This window comes from Falco peregrinus, chromosome 12, assembly GCF_023634155.1.
Source record: "Falco peregrinus isolate bFalPer1 chromosome 12, bFalPer1.pri, whole genome shotgun sequence".
Taxonomy (NCBI): Eukaryota; Metazoa; Chordata; class Aves; order Falconiformes; family Falconidae; genus Falco; species Falco peregrinus.
Window position 1 is genome coordinate 6,563,624 of NC_073732.1, and position 15,236 is coordinate 6,578,859.

Consider the following 15,236-nt stretch of genomic DNA (forward strand, 5'->3'; position numbering starts at 1 on the left):
TTTCCAACCTTGTGAGAGAGACGAAAGAACAATCAAGGATCTTGGTTTTCAGGAAGGAGAGTTTTTTCCCCCCTCCCCCTCCAAATTCATGACAACTCTTAAGTGGACTAAAATCTGATGCTTTTCCATAGCCCATTCCCCTTTTCCAAGCAAAGGGCCTGTATTTACATTCACTATCATTGGGCCAACAACTCTTCCCTGTGAATTTTCTCATCACCTTATTTGAAATTCAAGCTACAGATCTTTCCCTTTACATCAAACAATGTCACAGTAAACTCTACACCCCCCAAATACATGAAGAGTAAAAATAGGGTGGCCAACCTGGCAACTACAATCACAGGACACCAGTGACACCTAGGGGCTACTGAGCTGTGAGAAACTGACGAAGCCAACACCCAACAGCTCTGCAGTGTAAATAAAGCAAGCATTGTCCGAGTGCTGACATACGCACATCAGCAAGGAGGAGAACATGAACACCTGAAGTCACATTTAACTCGTGCTCTTATTACATTTACAATTACAAAAAAATTACCAGAAACAGAAATAACTGTGAAATATCACCTGGTAATTTATTGCATCAGCAGCACTTCAGCTCTCCCAACGTTACATGTTCCTTACCAAAGCTTACATCCAAATGCTAGCGCCGTATCTTCTCTGCCGAGCTGCACAGGTAGCACGTGTACGTGCATGATGCTCAGATTGGCAGTTCTGTAAACTGCTTCATCAAAACATCTCTCCCCTGCATGTTTGGCTAAGCAAGGAACCAAGGTGCTGTTAGGGCAAAAGTGTTTTCAGACTTCACATACACAGAACTGCTCATGTATTTAGGGTCCATTCGGAAGACTTCAAAGGCGCTTGGATGATGTGTTGAACAAGCATGCTTTAAAATGCATCTCTCTGCAACAGCGTGCACAACACTACAATTCTACCCTCGGTGTGAAGGCAATTCACCTGTGTGGTGAACTGTTTTGCAGTACAGAAACGCCTCGATTTTGCAGCTCACAAATACCTGGGTACCCCGCCCCATGACCAAAAACTAGGGTTTACACCAGCTTGTTCTGTTTTAAAAAAACCTCAAACCTCTCAAAACAGAGTCATGGAAGAAAAGACCAAATGAGGGTCTCATAACTTGAGTATCCTAAACTGGAGGGGCGGTCCAAAGTAGTAGCATCCCATATCCACTAAACTACATCTCTGCTCAAAGTGAGAGAACAGCAATAAGCCTCCCTGCTTTCTCCACTCATCAGAGTATGAAACAAGAACATCAACAAGAAAGTACACTAGCTTGATGAGTTTCAGCAACCTTCAGAAGACACGACACTTCACAACAGAGGAGTAATCATCATCATACAAAGCAAATTCAAGGGCAATAACTGGAATTCTCTACCTCTAATCTACCAGTATAAAACCAGAGAGCTGCAGGAGAAAAGGTATCCATAACTGACAATAAACAAAACAAAAAGGACGACACATCTTCTGGTGGTTTTGAACAACACACACAGAGAAACCAGCTACATATGCTCTTTCAGGTAGTACATTTGCACATGTTTTCCAGTAATGCATATATTTTTTGCTTCTTATATGGAGTAGAAGCCTCAAGGAACAAAAAGGCAACTAAAAATATATCTGTTTTATTTACCAGTTTTCTAAAAAGCAAAGTCATAAAAATTAGTCACAAGTGGCAAAACCAAAATATATTGCACAGTGTACAGAAAACATTGTTGACATGTTGACAAAGTGTCATCACAAATAAATCCTTTTACAACAGTTTGGAAAAATTACAGCTTCAGAATCTTATCTATAAATGGAGGCATGTAGATTTAAAGTTACAGGAAAATATTTTAATACCACCCTGTAAATGCAAACACTTTAAGGATGCAAGATTAAGTCTGTAGGTAAGCACATCCACAAAATGCTCTAAATATACTTTTCTCTTCCTTTCACTAAGTTATGGTTACAAGATGGTCATCAAAAAAAAAAAAAATTGAAATGAGAACAAATAAAAAAAGCATGCTAAAGCAAAGAAGTTCAAAGTGGTTGAGAAGTCCCTGAAAATAATTTGTATAATTGTGATGCACTCCTTTTATATAAAGCTTTTACTTTTCCCAAACCCTGGTCCAATTAAAACTATTCGTGTTTACATGTAAAAACGGAATATGTTTAATGTTGGTATAGCTGCACTGTTCCATTTATGATTAAAACATTTAATACATCATACTTGAACACCAACATTTTAAAATTTCTCATTCAGTTTATATTTACATATATTTAAGTTTGACTTTGCTAAGCTATTAAAGACAGGAATCAGATCTTGCTGGGTAGTGCTTCACACTACATTTAAGATACTTTTTACATTGTGATTCTACTTGTTTCACAAGTTCACACACTCTGCTATCTGCAGAACCTGTCTCCAATGGAAATTTCGTCATGACACTGTCCAATTAATAACTAATTGCTTTACACAAATTATTTCTTTCACTAAGCAAATACCAGCCACTTCTGCATGTTTTTGGTGGTGTCCGATCTAACTTTGCATCCTCTTTGTATGCAAAGAGAAGTATTTTTATAGAATGAAAATAACCTTAAGTTTCAGTGAATAGAAATTTTACCTCAATAAAAAAAGGAAATGCTTTCCATGAAAAATATTTCAAGACAAACAGATCAAAGTTATTTGAATTTCTCCGTATGTTTTTCACCCCAAGACCTACAGCTGACATCTAGCACTACTGCAACTAAATGTCCTTTAACTAACCAATACATTAAAAGTTGCTCTTTTGTGTTCTCTTCCCACATCCAACACATATAAACAGCACAAGAACATGAAGTACACATACTCAAGTCAATACAATCTCAGAGGCATTAAAATTAAATCCTTGACAGCAAAGGATTCCAGCCACGCTAAGTTTTTTAGATTATGCAATTCAAATATAGTGAAAGTCAACACTATTCTCAAAATCACTTTTTCATAAGAACTATCTTCAAGTGACAAGAAATGTCTAACCTTCTCTTGCCACATGCAAGTTTGATGCTTGCTTAGCTACACAGGAAAAACTGATGGCCAATCTCCTGACAGAACAAATCAGAAATAAAGGTTAAAGTTGTACCAAGCTTTGTTTAACAGTCACTGGAGCATATGCAGTCATCCTCTGTGGTCTTAGTTTTTAAAATCTTTAAGCATAAAGATTTCTTGTGTATAAATTCTCAGAAATGATGCTTCAAGGTAATAAACAGTTCATAGTATTGCAGCGTCCATTTAAATAAAAGGCTACAAAGTTGTCAGCACTCATCTATACTTACACATTCACATTAAGTATTTTAACCCAAGACCATCTTTCAAAATTAGTTCAACATTTCTCTTGGACAGAAAAGGTTCTTACATTCAAAACTATACAGGAAACAAACAAAGAGGATGAGATCAACTGGTATGAGAAGGGCAAAATGTGAATTGATTTGTTTGAAGGTTATTTCTACAACTACACTGGACCACTTCAAATATTAAAGAACAATGCTAAAGAGCCACTAAGCAAAACTGCTAGAACAATTTATAATGCTGAATCATTATCAAAAGGAGAATTGAAGAACTGTATGTATGTAGGGGGATTTTCAGTACTCATTAACCCACTCTGCAAAAACCAGTAGGCATCAATGACAGTTTCTATAGTTTATAAAGAAATACTTGAGGCATGTAAGTGCAAAATATGAGTCTTTTTTAAAGAAAAGCTATACCATCTTCAACAATGTCCTTACTGGGAAGAGATTGCCACCATTTAAGAAGAGATTCATTCACAAGTGACTCTTCTAGAGCAAGAAAAACCACACATTTGTTTTTATGAACCGGATTCATCTCGCTGGACGCAAGATTAAAACCTTTATGGATCATCACTGTAGTTTTGAAGCAGCTTTGAAAACAACAGGCTCCAAGGCTATGCTTGTTCTTCGCTGACTTGACTCAGGGAAACCAAGTTGTTTTCCCCACTGTCTTCAATCATTTCATTAAGGTCCATTTCATGGATTTCTTCATCATACGATGTATAAAAATTGTTCTGTATATTGTCCTCACAAAAAATACATTCCTAAAAAGAAGAAAAAAAAATAAAAGACACTCATAAGTCAAAGGAAAAAAAAAAAAGCAAGAAAGCTTTTCCAAACAACAGCCCACTTCCATATGATCCCCGATTCCAAGGGAGCCTTTACATCCATGCTGCAACTACCAGATATATTCCACTCCCCGACTTTTCCCCCACAAAATCATTTTATAACGTGTAATGAATCAATGCAAGTACTTGAGAACTCTACTGGAAGCAGTTCTGTCTGAGAGCATTTACAGCGCTGACATTTTACATGCACTTCCAATCACCTTTTCCTCCATTTGATTACTAACCCTGCAGTACTATGCTCATGTCAGTTGCAGTGCTGAAGAGACTGATGCCATCAGGTGTTTGTGTGTGAATAAGTAAAACAGACAACAAATAAAACTGCCAGGAGGCTTTGTTTTGGTTTGGTTTTCTCTTTTCTTTTTTTATTTTCTAGCCATTAATCTATTTCTAGAATTAAAGCAAGAGATGATCCTACGTGAGAAGTCTGATATAAAAAAGGACCAGCATATTCCCATTAATTTTGTACTTCCTAGAAAGCAACAGGCATAAATTTCTGTGCACAAAATACAGATTTTTATGTAGTGAAATTTCTGGCTGTGTTGATAAAGGATTTCAAACATACACAAAAATTTAGAAATAGGAAGGAAATTTCTTGTGTTGTATTCATCACTACTTTAAACTCCTATTGGAAAGAAGGCTTATGGTAAATTAAATCAAGCCAGAAAGCACTGCATGGAAGCTTGAATTAATTTTTTTTCTCTGCATAATTGACCAAGCTTTCATAGAAACAGGAGTGGAAAAATCTAACATAGGCAGCTAATAATTTAAGCAACGCAAAATAACCAACTCATTTAAACTTACGGAATTAGCAACAGTTTTTGGCAGTCCACCTTGCTGTATCCATGGATGAACTTCAATAAGCTCTCTTTTTTGTTCTTCTGTAAATTTTGGCTGTAGTTTCTGCATTTGCTTTAATTTCTGCTTATCTTCTTTTAAAACTGTTTCCAAATCTCTAAAATGAAATGTATTTAGAAATTGAGTTCAACAGTTTCTGGGCTTTATGCCTATATAAGGTTACACAGTCAAACACTGACATTTTTAAAGACTATTTTTGTTCTGGAATGTTAAGCTTACAAATCATATTGGAAGAAAATTAAGTGTGGTTATTTCAGCAGCTTTCTGCATTTGCAGACAGCTTTAACACATCTGTTGGCTCCTTGTCTTTTCAAATCCCATCAGTGAAAACAGTTTCCTTAGAGCTCTTCAGGCAGCGCCACTGGTGAAACCATGAACTTGTTTCCCTCTGCTGCTGCTGCACCAAGTTCCAAGTTCCCTCTCACTAGGAGGACAACCCAAAATGGACGCTATACGCACGTATGAGATAATAAAGCAGAAGTAATAAGATATGTTTAAGAAGGTCATCAAGAAAGGATTAAATTTCAGGACTGAGAGGGAGAGATTTACAAAATACTGCTCTATTTCAGTAGTCAAAGCTCTCTTCCCCCCTTGGTGCCACACCTTGATTCAGAAAGTTAAAAAAAACCACCCACACCACACAAAATATTTACAAGCTGTATACCTCTACAAAAGATGACAATAAAAAGCATGTTCCAAGAAACCCAGTACTATTTCTGCTCCTTACAACAGACCTAAGACAGGTTGGCTTTCCACCTCTCTCCTTGGGCATCACACTGACAGTAAGCTTAACTCTTCTTATCACAATATCCTGTTTTGCATTATTTTCTCCTTGGCAGGCTTTGCTACTCTTACAGTCTACTGGAATTTCCATCTATAGCTGTCAACTATTAAGGCTTCAAAAACCTAGAAATGCCAAGGTATTTTTAAGTCTAGGGAAAAGTTCTGAAGTTCTTACATGTTCTTTATTTTTTCCCCCCATCATTCCTGTGCTTCCGTATTTCAAAAGCTTGTTTTCCTTCCCTTCCAAAAGGCATCTTCACTGAAACTTCCTATTCCTTCCAAAATACCATTCACTGCTCCCAAGAAATATAAACAAGATTATAAAAAAAATACGCATACTTGTCACCACCTCTCCCCCTATCTGTCTTCGCTACTGAAGCAAGGAATAATTTTTTTTTTAATAAAGTTTTTCCTATTAGAAGCCTTACGATTTTTACCTTCTGCTTCCCTATTATATTTGGATGGGAAATTATGGAGAAGAATGAACATGTTAATAACTCAGGGGAAAAAAACCACCAAGCCACAAGGCACAGAAAGCAGCGTGCAACTGAACGTGGCATCTCAAGGACAACTGCCAGGGTGTACAGATTTTCCACACTACAGACCATCATGAGATCTAGGCAGACTTGCCAGGATCTATTAATCAGGCTACAAGGATTTCTAGGCAAGCAGTTACAAATCACTAATTGTAAAACAGCTTCAAAAAATATACACAGTTAATTTCAACTCAGGTAATTGATCTAAAAATACAGGTAAGCTTAATGAAATAATTTTTACTTTTTGCAAGCTTCTTGTGTAATATACAAAAGATACAAAGAAAGCAAGAGCTCTTCTTGACACCAAGCTGAACATTAAAACCTATTTACTTCTATTGAGACAGAGATTCAAATATATTTTTATTTCTGTTCACCCTGCTCCCCCCAACACAAATGCAGTTCATGAAGGACTACAACATTGGAATTACCGTGAAGGTATCTGGTAAGTCATCATAACAGTGTCATCTGTGTTTGCCATCAAAAGCCATATAGGATCCTGAAGGACATATTTAATGAAGTGCTCACTTTCTTCCATTTCTGCCTTCATTTTGGTTTTATGATGATTTTCTGAGGAATCAATACTCCCAAAGTATTTGCTGGTATGACTAGTTTCACTACTACCTTTAAAAAGGAAATTCAAAGTTTCATTATAAACTGTCAAATACATAAATGATCTGAATGCTTTTGAAAGTAAATATGATTAAAGAAAACTGAAAGTGTAAATACAACCACTATTTTATTTCGCTTTTTAATCAGAGGGAATTTCTAACCCTAAGTAACTGCACTAATATTTTTAAAACTCAAATCCTCGAGATAAGTCTGCACTACATTTCAACAGAATGATTAGCTTGCTTAATTAAAAACTCTGAAGTGAGACATGGAGTAAGCTATTTTCATTTAGGTATGGCAGAATAATAATATATTAATGGCTATTTTACACACACTTAATGGTTCTATATTGTAAATCAAGTGCAACAACAAACATTTTCCTGTTATGTAATAAAAAAGAAAGAATAAACTATACAATGAAGATTAAAGATAATGAAGTTTTTTCATAAAGCACTTGATATTCAAGTGGTGTCTGCAATCCCTCACGCTCCAACTCTTCCAAAGACGGTACTTGCTGCCAGTGTTACCTGTTCTGCTCCCTGACATGCCACAGCCATTGGATCCAGACCCCAGAGATTCAGCAGCTGCAGACACACCACTCCCTGAAGAAGCTGAACCAGTGCCTGAACACGCATCTTCTTGAAGTAAAATGTCAAGCAGGACACTAGACATTGAGAGTTCATCACTATTTTGAGCATCCATTGGAGATTCAGCCTAGTAGTGAGGAGGAGGGGGGGGGGGGGGGGGGGGGGGGAATAATGAAAAAAAATATCAAGGCTATTTCGTTACTAATCATTTACACTTAGTTTTAATCCAATTCACTTTATATTCTAATATATTTACACAGTTATTCAAAGACTGTCACCAATAACATGTGCTAAGACCAACTGAGAAATAATGAAGTGGACTGATAGGCAGACAAGTGGTCTTCCACTAATAACGAGATTTGAATTCAATTTATCTTAAAATAAGAAAAAAAAATCATTTAGTGAGGATGTAAGGAAGGTGTTTGCTATTCAGTTTTGACAGCCCCTGCTACCCTGGACAAGTCAGAATTTATCCAAGCCACCCAAGACAAGCAGTTGCTCCTACTATAATCTACTTCAAAGAGATTTGCACCAGCGGTCCATCACTGTTACTACTCTCAAAGCATGATGAGAAGGAAGGTGTTCCCAGATGCAAGCTTCCTAGGCAAGATAATATATTTATATGTTTTTAAGGGAAAAAGCATTAACTACACTGACTTCTAACACAAGCAAAACCTCACTGCAAGTCAGTTTGAAGACTAAATATTAGAAATTAAGCTTGACAGAACTTAGCAAAATACATAATAATGGAAAGCACTAGCTTTACCCTTAACACATTCCTGAACAAATACCCATATTGTCTTCATTTTCCAGTAAGTGATGAGGAAATTGGAGAAAGCTACATTTTGCAGGATTGTAAATTATGGGAACTAACAGTTCAAGGAAATTCAAAAGAAATTGCCAGCAAAACTGTTACTGTTAAGTTTTGTTATCAAGCCTCTTTTTATTCCAGCTGAGGCATCTCAGATAAGTTACAGGCTGTCACAGACACACTGCGATACCACAGGGCAAGTCAAAAGTTTTTTTAGTCAAGATTCCAGAGCTGTTACGTAGGGCACAGAATACATTAGTCCAAATATGGCACCGGAGGCATATATCCTTGGAAATTTCTCCATAAGTGACATTTGCACAACTAGTATGCTAGAGAATTTTTTAAAATGAAAGCCAGATGTATTTGCTCTCAAGATCATAAGATAACAAGCTTGTAATAACAGAATATGACAAGGTTTTGTACTGTATCAAACAAGTTTGGAAGCTTCTCTAGCAAAGTATAGATATAACAAAAATCCATTTCTCTCTGTTCTCCCTCTATTCGTCCCCCTTAAGGATCACTATCAAGAATAATAGGTAAAATAAATAATCTGGAAAATATCCTGGGAGAAAAGTTTAACATGGAGATTAAATGCTCCCCACAGCGTGAGGAACAAGCTTTTTCAGAATTTTTTCCTTCCTCTTCCTTTATAACTTCTAATGTAGATACATGCTTATAACTCACTGCGCAAAGAAAGTAATCTAATCAGCTGCTAGCATCAACACTAACAATGCTTTTTACTGATTACTTAAGATTAACTTAGTTCTCAGGCACTCCTAAAAGTAAAAGCCACCCCCACCTTCCAACGCCTGCCTTTTTTGTTTTTTTTTTTTTTTTTTAAAATCATCAGTAAATGCAAGTTTTACTTTGTAACTGCACCATTAGGTGCAGAGACCAGTTACAAACCACAGCACAAGAAAAGCAGGAGGGAGAAAGGAGCCAGTCTAAAAGGTTTAGACAACTCCATCCCATCAGTGACTTGGCGTTTATAAAGACATGCTGTATTGCCTTTAAAAAACACTAATATTAGACTATATATTTCTGTCACATTAACCTTTAGGACACATTGCTCCAGCTGAAGGTTCTGTAAGGTTATCTGTTGAACGGATTCCACAAATTTGAATGAGCCAGAAAATTAAAAAACCCTGAAGTTACCAAATAGCTCGGCACAGTTTTAGTGCACCAAACAAAAAAGTTATGGTCTGCAAGTAACAATCCATTCTTCCTTTACTTTGCTTGCTTGCTTGTAAACAAAGATGTGATTTTATTTTAAGTCAGCTTCTTTCAGACCACTTAAGGATTATTTCCTCCTTCCACACGAATTCACTACCCCAAAACTTTTTGCTAAAAATTAAAATGGTCTTATTATTTTAAAGCTATTTCACTGCTTTTCAATGGGCTTATCCATAGTTTTTTTAAAAACTGGAACAAAACTGTCTCAGGATGTATTTCCAAGCTTCCTAAAGTAACTTTAGAAGAACAAGGTGGTTTTAATTTTTTGAAAGTTAAGACCATTCTAAGGATTGGATTTAATGGTTTATTCAGGCTGCTCAAGTTTGAATTTACTAACTACAGTTGTGAGTCCATCTCCTGGCATTATATTGACCAATTACTGTCTATCATTAATAAGCAGGTCCCACAAGTGAAAGAACTGAAGATGATGTAGCAGACAGGAAAGGTTGAGGGGTGGGGTGGGGGGAAAATTTAGGTATCTATGCATATTAACAACTTCAGATACATTCAAGAATGTGAATACTTAAAAAAACCAAACACCACCGAACCCATCAGCACACTTACTGGTAAGGATCCCTTTCCACTACAGTTATCAGTTGTCACGATTTTGCCTATGGCTCCTTCTTCACTTAAAGCTCCATGTAAACCTGCAGGAACTCCACTTTCTGCCGTTTTTGTGGTTTCTTCTAACTGTAGAAGATTCAGAGGAGAACTGCACCTTGACTGGAACAGAGGTGGTGAAGCCTGCTCTTGAGGACCCACTGACTGTGGAGTGCAAGAACGGGATGGCTCATTTCGTGGCTCTGCGACAGGAACCTTTTCACACTCTGCTGGCGGATTATAATGGAATGGCTGCGTTGGAAAAAACGCCTGTTGTGGGAAAGGGCTGGGTGTAGCAAATGTTGGCTGTGTCGGAAATACTGTCTGTGAAGAGAACGTGGAATGGGCAGGGAAGGTGGGCTGGCTGTGGTAAAGCGTCTGAGGTAAGTTATGGTTCATCTCTGGGTAGACATAGTTGGGGAGCACAAGAGCTACAAGAGGTGTCATGAGGGGCGCAGAGAATTGGGGTGGTTGCATAGGGCAAGTATTTCCAGATTCTGGCAACTGATTAAAACCAGACAGTGAAGTCTCAGGAGCTGGTGGCACAGTCCCTGTTGCTGGAAAAACAGGAAGCGGGTATGCAGGCATAACCGTGGGAAAAGACATCGCGGAATAGCTCGCTTGCGAAGTGTCTGATGGTGACCAGGCAGTAGTATTTAAACCTTGAAGGGGGAACCGATGGGGGAGTTTCGTTCCAGAAGTTGTACTGTCTGAAGACTCCTGTGGTTTAATGCGCTTGGATTTCCTGTTCTTTCCACTTTTCTTCCAAGGCTGATCCATTCCAGAAGTGCCGTTTCTCTGTCCACGGCCACCTGTGGAAAAAAAAATAAAAATAAATGCAGGCATCAGGAAGGATTCTACTTGCAGTCTGGATTCCTTTTACCTTGTCAACCATAGAAGTTGATCAGAACTGCAGCTCTGGACCTAAATGGAAGCATTTGGGAAGGGGTCAGGTTCATTTTACCTCTAGCACAAGAGCTGAGCTAACTGGGCAATCAAAACCACGCTGACACACCGTGGAAGACAGCAGCAATGGATCAATTCAGGCTCAAATGTGTGTCACCCAAACAGCACAAAGCTGCAAAAGAGTGGCTCCCAGAGGGTCAGACTTCTAATTACTCCAGCAATTACAACGAAAGCAGTATGGGACATGACTGAAAGCATTTCTAGAGTGTTAAGGTCATGCAGGTCTGTAATTGAAAAAGGTGAGTAAAAAAAAGCAGAAGGAGATGAAGTACTGAAAGAAAAAAAAAATCTGAGGGGCAAAAAGCATGCTACCTTTGCAACCTTATTTTAGGAGAAACCTTCACCAAATGACTCCTCCCTAGGTAAAGGCCTGTCAGTTCATCTGATTACAGATATGACAAAAATCCATAAAATACCTCTGGCACCAAAAGCTGCTCAAATTTTTAGTTTGTCTAAAGCTTATTTAGATAGGCTGAAAGCTTATAGAGTATAAAGAATGCAAGGGGACTAAAGGGTTCCAGAACAGGTTTCCTAAATCAAGGACCTGCATAAATATTTAAATAAAAAATGAAAGATAAGAGTCTGCAAAAAATGCTTAGCAGTGTCTAACTTCTGTCCCAAGTCAGGTCAAGACTGAAACAGGAACAAAGTCAGATTAGTATCAAGCACTTCTGAAAATGCCACTGGAGCTCCTAGTCCTAATTAACAAAACCACCTCACCATTACAGCTAGCCTGTGCCATTTCCATCCCACTGATCACATTATTAACTTAAAGGCAGCCAAACAACTATTAGATCGTTTCACCAGTTACATAATAGTGGAATGGGGGACGCTGGATGTAAAGTGAAGGGGCTGAAAACAAACAAAATCACAAACCTGAAAAAACAGATGGAAAGACAGAAAGAAAAGCAGGGGAATAAAGCATAGATGCAATAAAGCAAACATGCTAAAGCATGGGTTTTGTCTCTTGAAAATGGATGCATAACAGTAATAATATAGTAAACAGAAAAATCAGAACATTAGTAACTAAAGTGTCAGTTATTACATTAAAAGCTATGTTCTACTCTCAATCTTCGAGCAAAACTTATCAGAAAGAATTCTTCTGTGGACTTTAAAAATAGCATGCAACTGTCACTATGGAAATGCTCTCTCAACAGGATTTACTTCCTATATAAATAAAAGTTTTATTGTGAAAACTATTGCAGTACCTCGTTCACCAGGCCGTCCTTTTGGTTTATCTTGCAAGTAGTAACTGCAGTGGGACTGAAAAATATTAAAGCTCTTTATTTGTTTAAACTTATTCAAAAAGCTCTGCTCTTCTTTTTGTGTATGCACTGCAAGGACTTCCTTTGTAAGTCCCAGTTTTTTAAATGGCTCCTTTTCTTGATTTACATGTGCAGAGCTGGATGGAGGGGCAAGAAGTTGGCCATCTAAGAGTTCTGCTCCACTTGGACCATCTTCTATCATTTCTACAGAAACAGGAGGAAAAAAATAAAGTGAAGAAAGCTCTGTATATGCATTTAAGCTACGACAATCCTGTAATAATTCTGCTGCAAGTTTAAGATATACATTCTGTCCCTATTTATTCCATTTCCATAGGAACATTTTAGCTGTAAGAAAAATACAGATTACAAGCAGAAGCTAGCTGTTCACATGTCTGAAGTTTACACTTGCTTGCAATCGCCATTTTGGAGAAAATTTTAGCAAAAAAAAAAAAAATCATACCCAATTCAGGTTGTGGTTTTTTGTCTCCAACGTGAACAATGGTGCTACTGTAGCTGCATTGACTTGTGAGAGACACAACACTTTCAGGCTTGCCAGGTAAAGCCAAAGATGTTAAGTGAGCACCAACCACTGGGGGACCACTTGATTTACCAGATGCCTTCAACACAGCAGGATCTATTAAATGACAAAGTTGTAGTTTATGAACATAAACAAGAGCAAATACAAGTTATATGCTGCTATGGTTGCAAAACAGTAGAGGCTAAACTGTGCTTGACAAGACACAAGATTAACATGCTACTTTACTTAATGCATTCCACCAAGAACATTTTAGGAATAGAATGACTTCTAAGCAACCAAATCCAATCCTCTACTTTCACACAGAGCCAAACCAAATCTTTCCAACGAAGGACTTCTTGCTCTTTTCTGGTCTTCACTCTTCTTTCATGGCACAATTTTGGAAAGAAGTTTCTAGCCTCTTCCAGCCTAAGATTAAGTCCCACCTAGCTCCCATGTTGTTGTACACTAATCTATGTCATTAGCTGCTCATCCTAACAGCTTTGCTTCTAAGCATCCTTCTACTTAATTCTCTCACCTGAAAGCTAAACACAACAATCTACCAGAGATCATACCACTGCCTCACAAAACAGTATTAAAACATTCCTTCTCTAGTAGGAATACTTGGCATAATACATATCTAAGACCTAAAGTTTCGTGTTTTCCTGACTAGAGTATGCTGGTAGTTTTGTCGTTGTCAGTCATGACTGCACCAAAAAGCTAGTGACTCCACACCTCCTCCTGTCAACTATAACTGCATGGACTCCAAATGACAGCAGAAATTATGTTCCCAACTGCATGATGCTAGCTCCACCATTTCTTCCTCTCTAGTTCTCGAAGCATTTTCAGTTCCTTCTACAGGACATTGTTCCTATCTATGCTGATACCTTACACTTTGATTCTAAAAGCTGCATTCGAACTTTTTCTTGAAGCTCATCAAAAGGAAATATAGACAAGATCATTCCCAAAACCAATTTTTGAGCAACTCCACTACACGCTTCCCCTTCAGCCTCATACAACGGCAAGGCTGAATCAGCATGTCTCTCATTTGCATATCCAATTTAACAATCTCTCAGTTCTTGTACTGAAAAAAACAAAACAGTTATGTTCTTCACCTTAGCTCCCCACCCAGACAGGGACTGTCAAATGCTACACTTAAGTCCTAACAAATCAAGTTAATGGTTTTGCCTACAGCAGACTTTTTAGATAGCTATCCCCAGTAATCCCCATCTTTTATTTTCATGGCTGGACATTGCTTTCCTATGGGTTCTTGTGCCTAACACAGCACAGAGCAGTCCGATGCTGCATTTTACCCTCTCTTGTTGTTCCCTTATATTTTTTTAATGTCCACAAAAAGAAACAGAAGTGTCATATGCATATTTTTGTTGCAATTAATTAGCTGTCTAGGTTCTTCAGGTTCAACCAAGTTCTTCATCTGGTTGTTCTTAAAAATCCCAACTGTGAAGCAAACTTGTTATGTTTTATAATAATTCAAGTCCTAGAACTCAAAATTCTGCTGTATTTTGTATAGTACAAATAAACTTATTGCATCTACAATTTTTGATTTTGTATCAACTTTTGTATCAATGTTGATATTGTATCAACTACTCAGTAGTTTGATTGTAGGGAAGATTTTTATTGTAAGAGTTAGATCCCCAACATCTAACACTGAGCAATGGGCTATGAGGTCATGCTTAAGCTACACTTATCATTATTCTGCAAAGAAATAAAACCCAACCGGCTGCTAGCAAAAATCAAGAAAAAAGCTGTGATGTAGAGATACCTCCCAAGGGCTGTACAGCATTATCAGCTGGTTTTTGTTCATGAACTCCAGAATTCAGTGATGCAACACTTGATGAAGGTTCACATTTTCTTTTTGCTGTACCAGGCACATTACAACTCTCCAAGTACCTAAAACATAATAATTTAGTAATATTAGATACAGAAGTCTTAAGTCCGGAGATCAAGAGTAATTTACACACTTGTTGCTTACCTGATGACACTGTCCAAACAGCTAATCTGTTGATAAGAATATACAGGTTGTTCTTTCCAAGCCAACTCTTCAGTAGTCACGTTTTTAGGAGCGGCTGTTACTGCAGTATCTTTTCCCACTACGTCTTTCACCTGACCACCAGGAACACTTTGTTTTTCTGTGAAGAGAAACACGGCTATTATGCAATTAAGGCGTTAAAACCTTGCAAATTCCCCTAAGAGCAACAGTAAAATTTCTCATTTAAACATATTTCTTAACAGTCACAAGTTAACCACTGTAAAGCAAGTGAGAGGTTTCCACACTAACAGATGAATATTCTGTAAATAT

At 37.6% G+C, this 15,236-nt stretch overlaps 1 protein-coding gene across 9 annotated transcripts in view; it reads right to left on the reverse strand.

The window, feature by feature from the left end:
* Positions 1-1,615: 1,615 nt before the first annotated feature.
* PER2 (period circadian regulator 2) overlaps positions 1,616-15,236 on the reverse strand; it is a 51,354-nt gene continuing 37,733 nt past the window's right edge. For all 9 annotated transcript variants that reach the window (XM_055817083.1, XM_055817084.1, XM_055817085.1 and 6 more), the window contains 9 exons: positions 14,910-15,066; positions 14,700-14,827; positions 12,863-13,036; positions 12,346-12,606; positions 10,136-10,983; positions 7,468-7,654; positions 6,760-6,952; positions 4,959-5,109; positions 1,616-4,073 (listed from right to left, as the gene is read on the reverse strand). In XM_055817083.1, the coding sequence (XP_055673058.1) occupies positions 3,924-4,073; positions 4,959-5,109; positions 6,760-6,952; positions 7,468-7,654; positions 10,136-10,983; positions 12,346-12,606; positions 12,863-13,036; positions 14,700-14,827; positions 14,910-15,066 (2,249 nt within the window). In that variant the 3' untranslated portion in view covers positions 1,616-3,923. The remainder of the gene's footprint in view (positions 4,074-4,958; positions 5,110-6,759; positions 6,953-7,467; positions 7,655-10,135; positions 10,984-12,345; positions 12,607-12,862; positions 13,037-14,699; positions 14,828-14,909; positions 15,067-15,236) is intronic.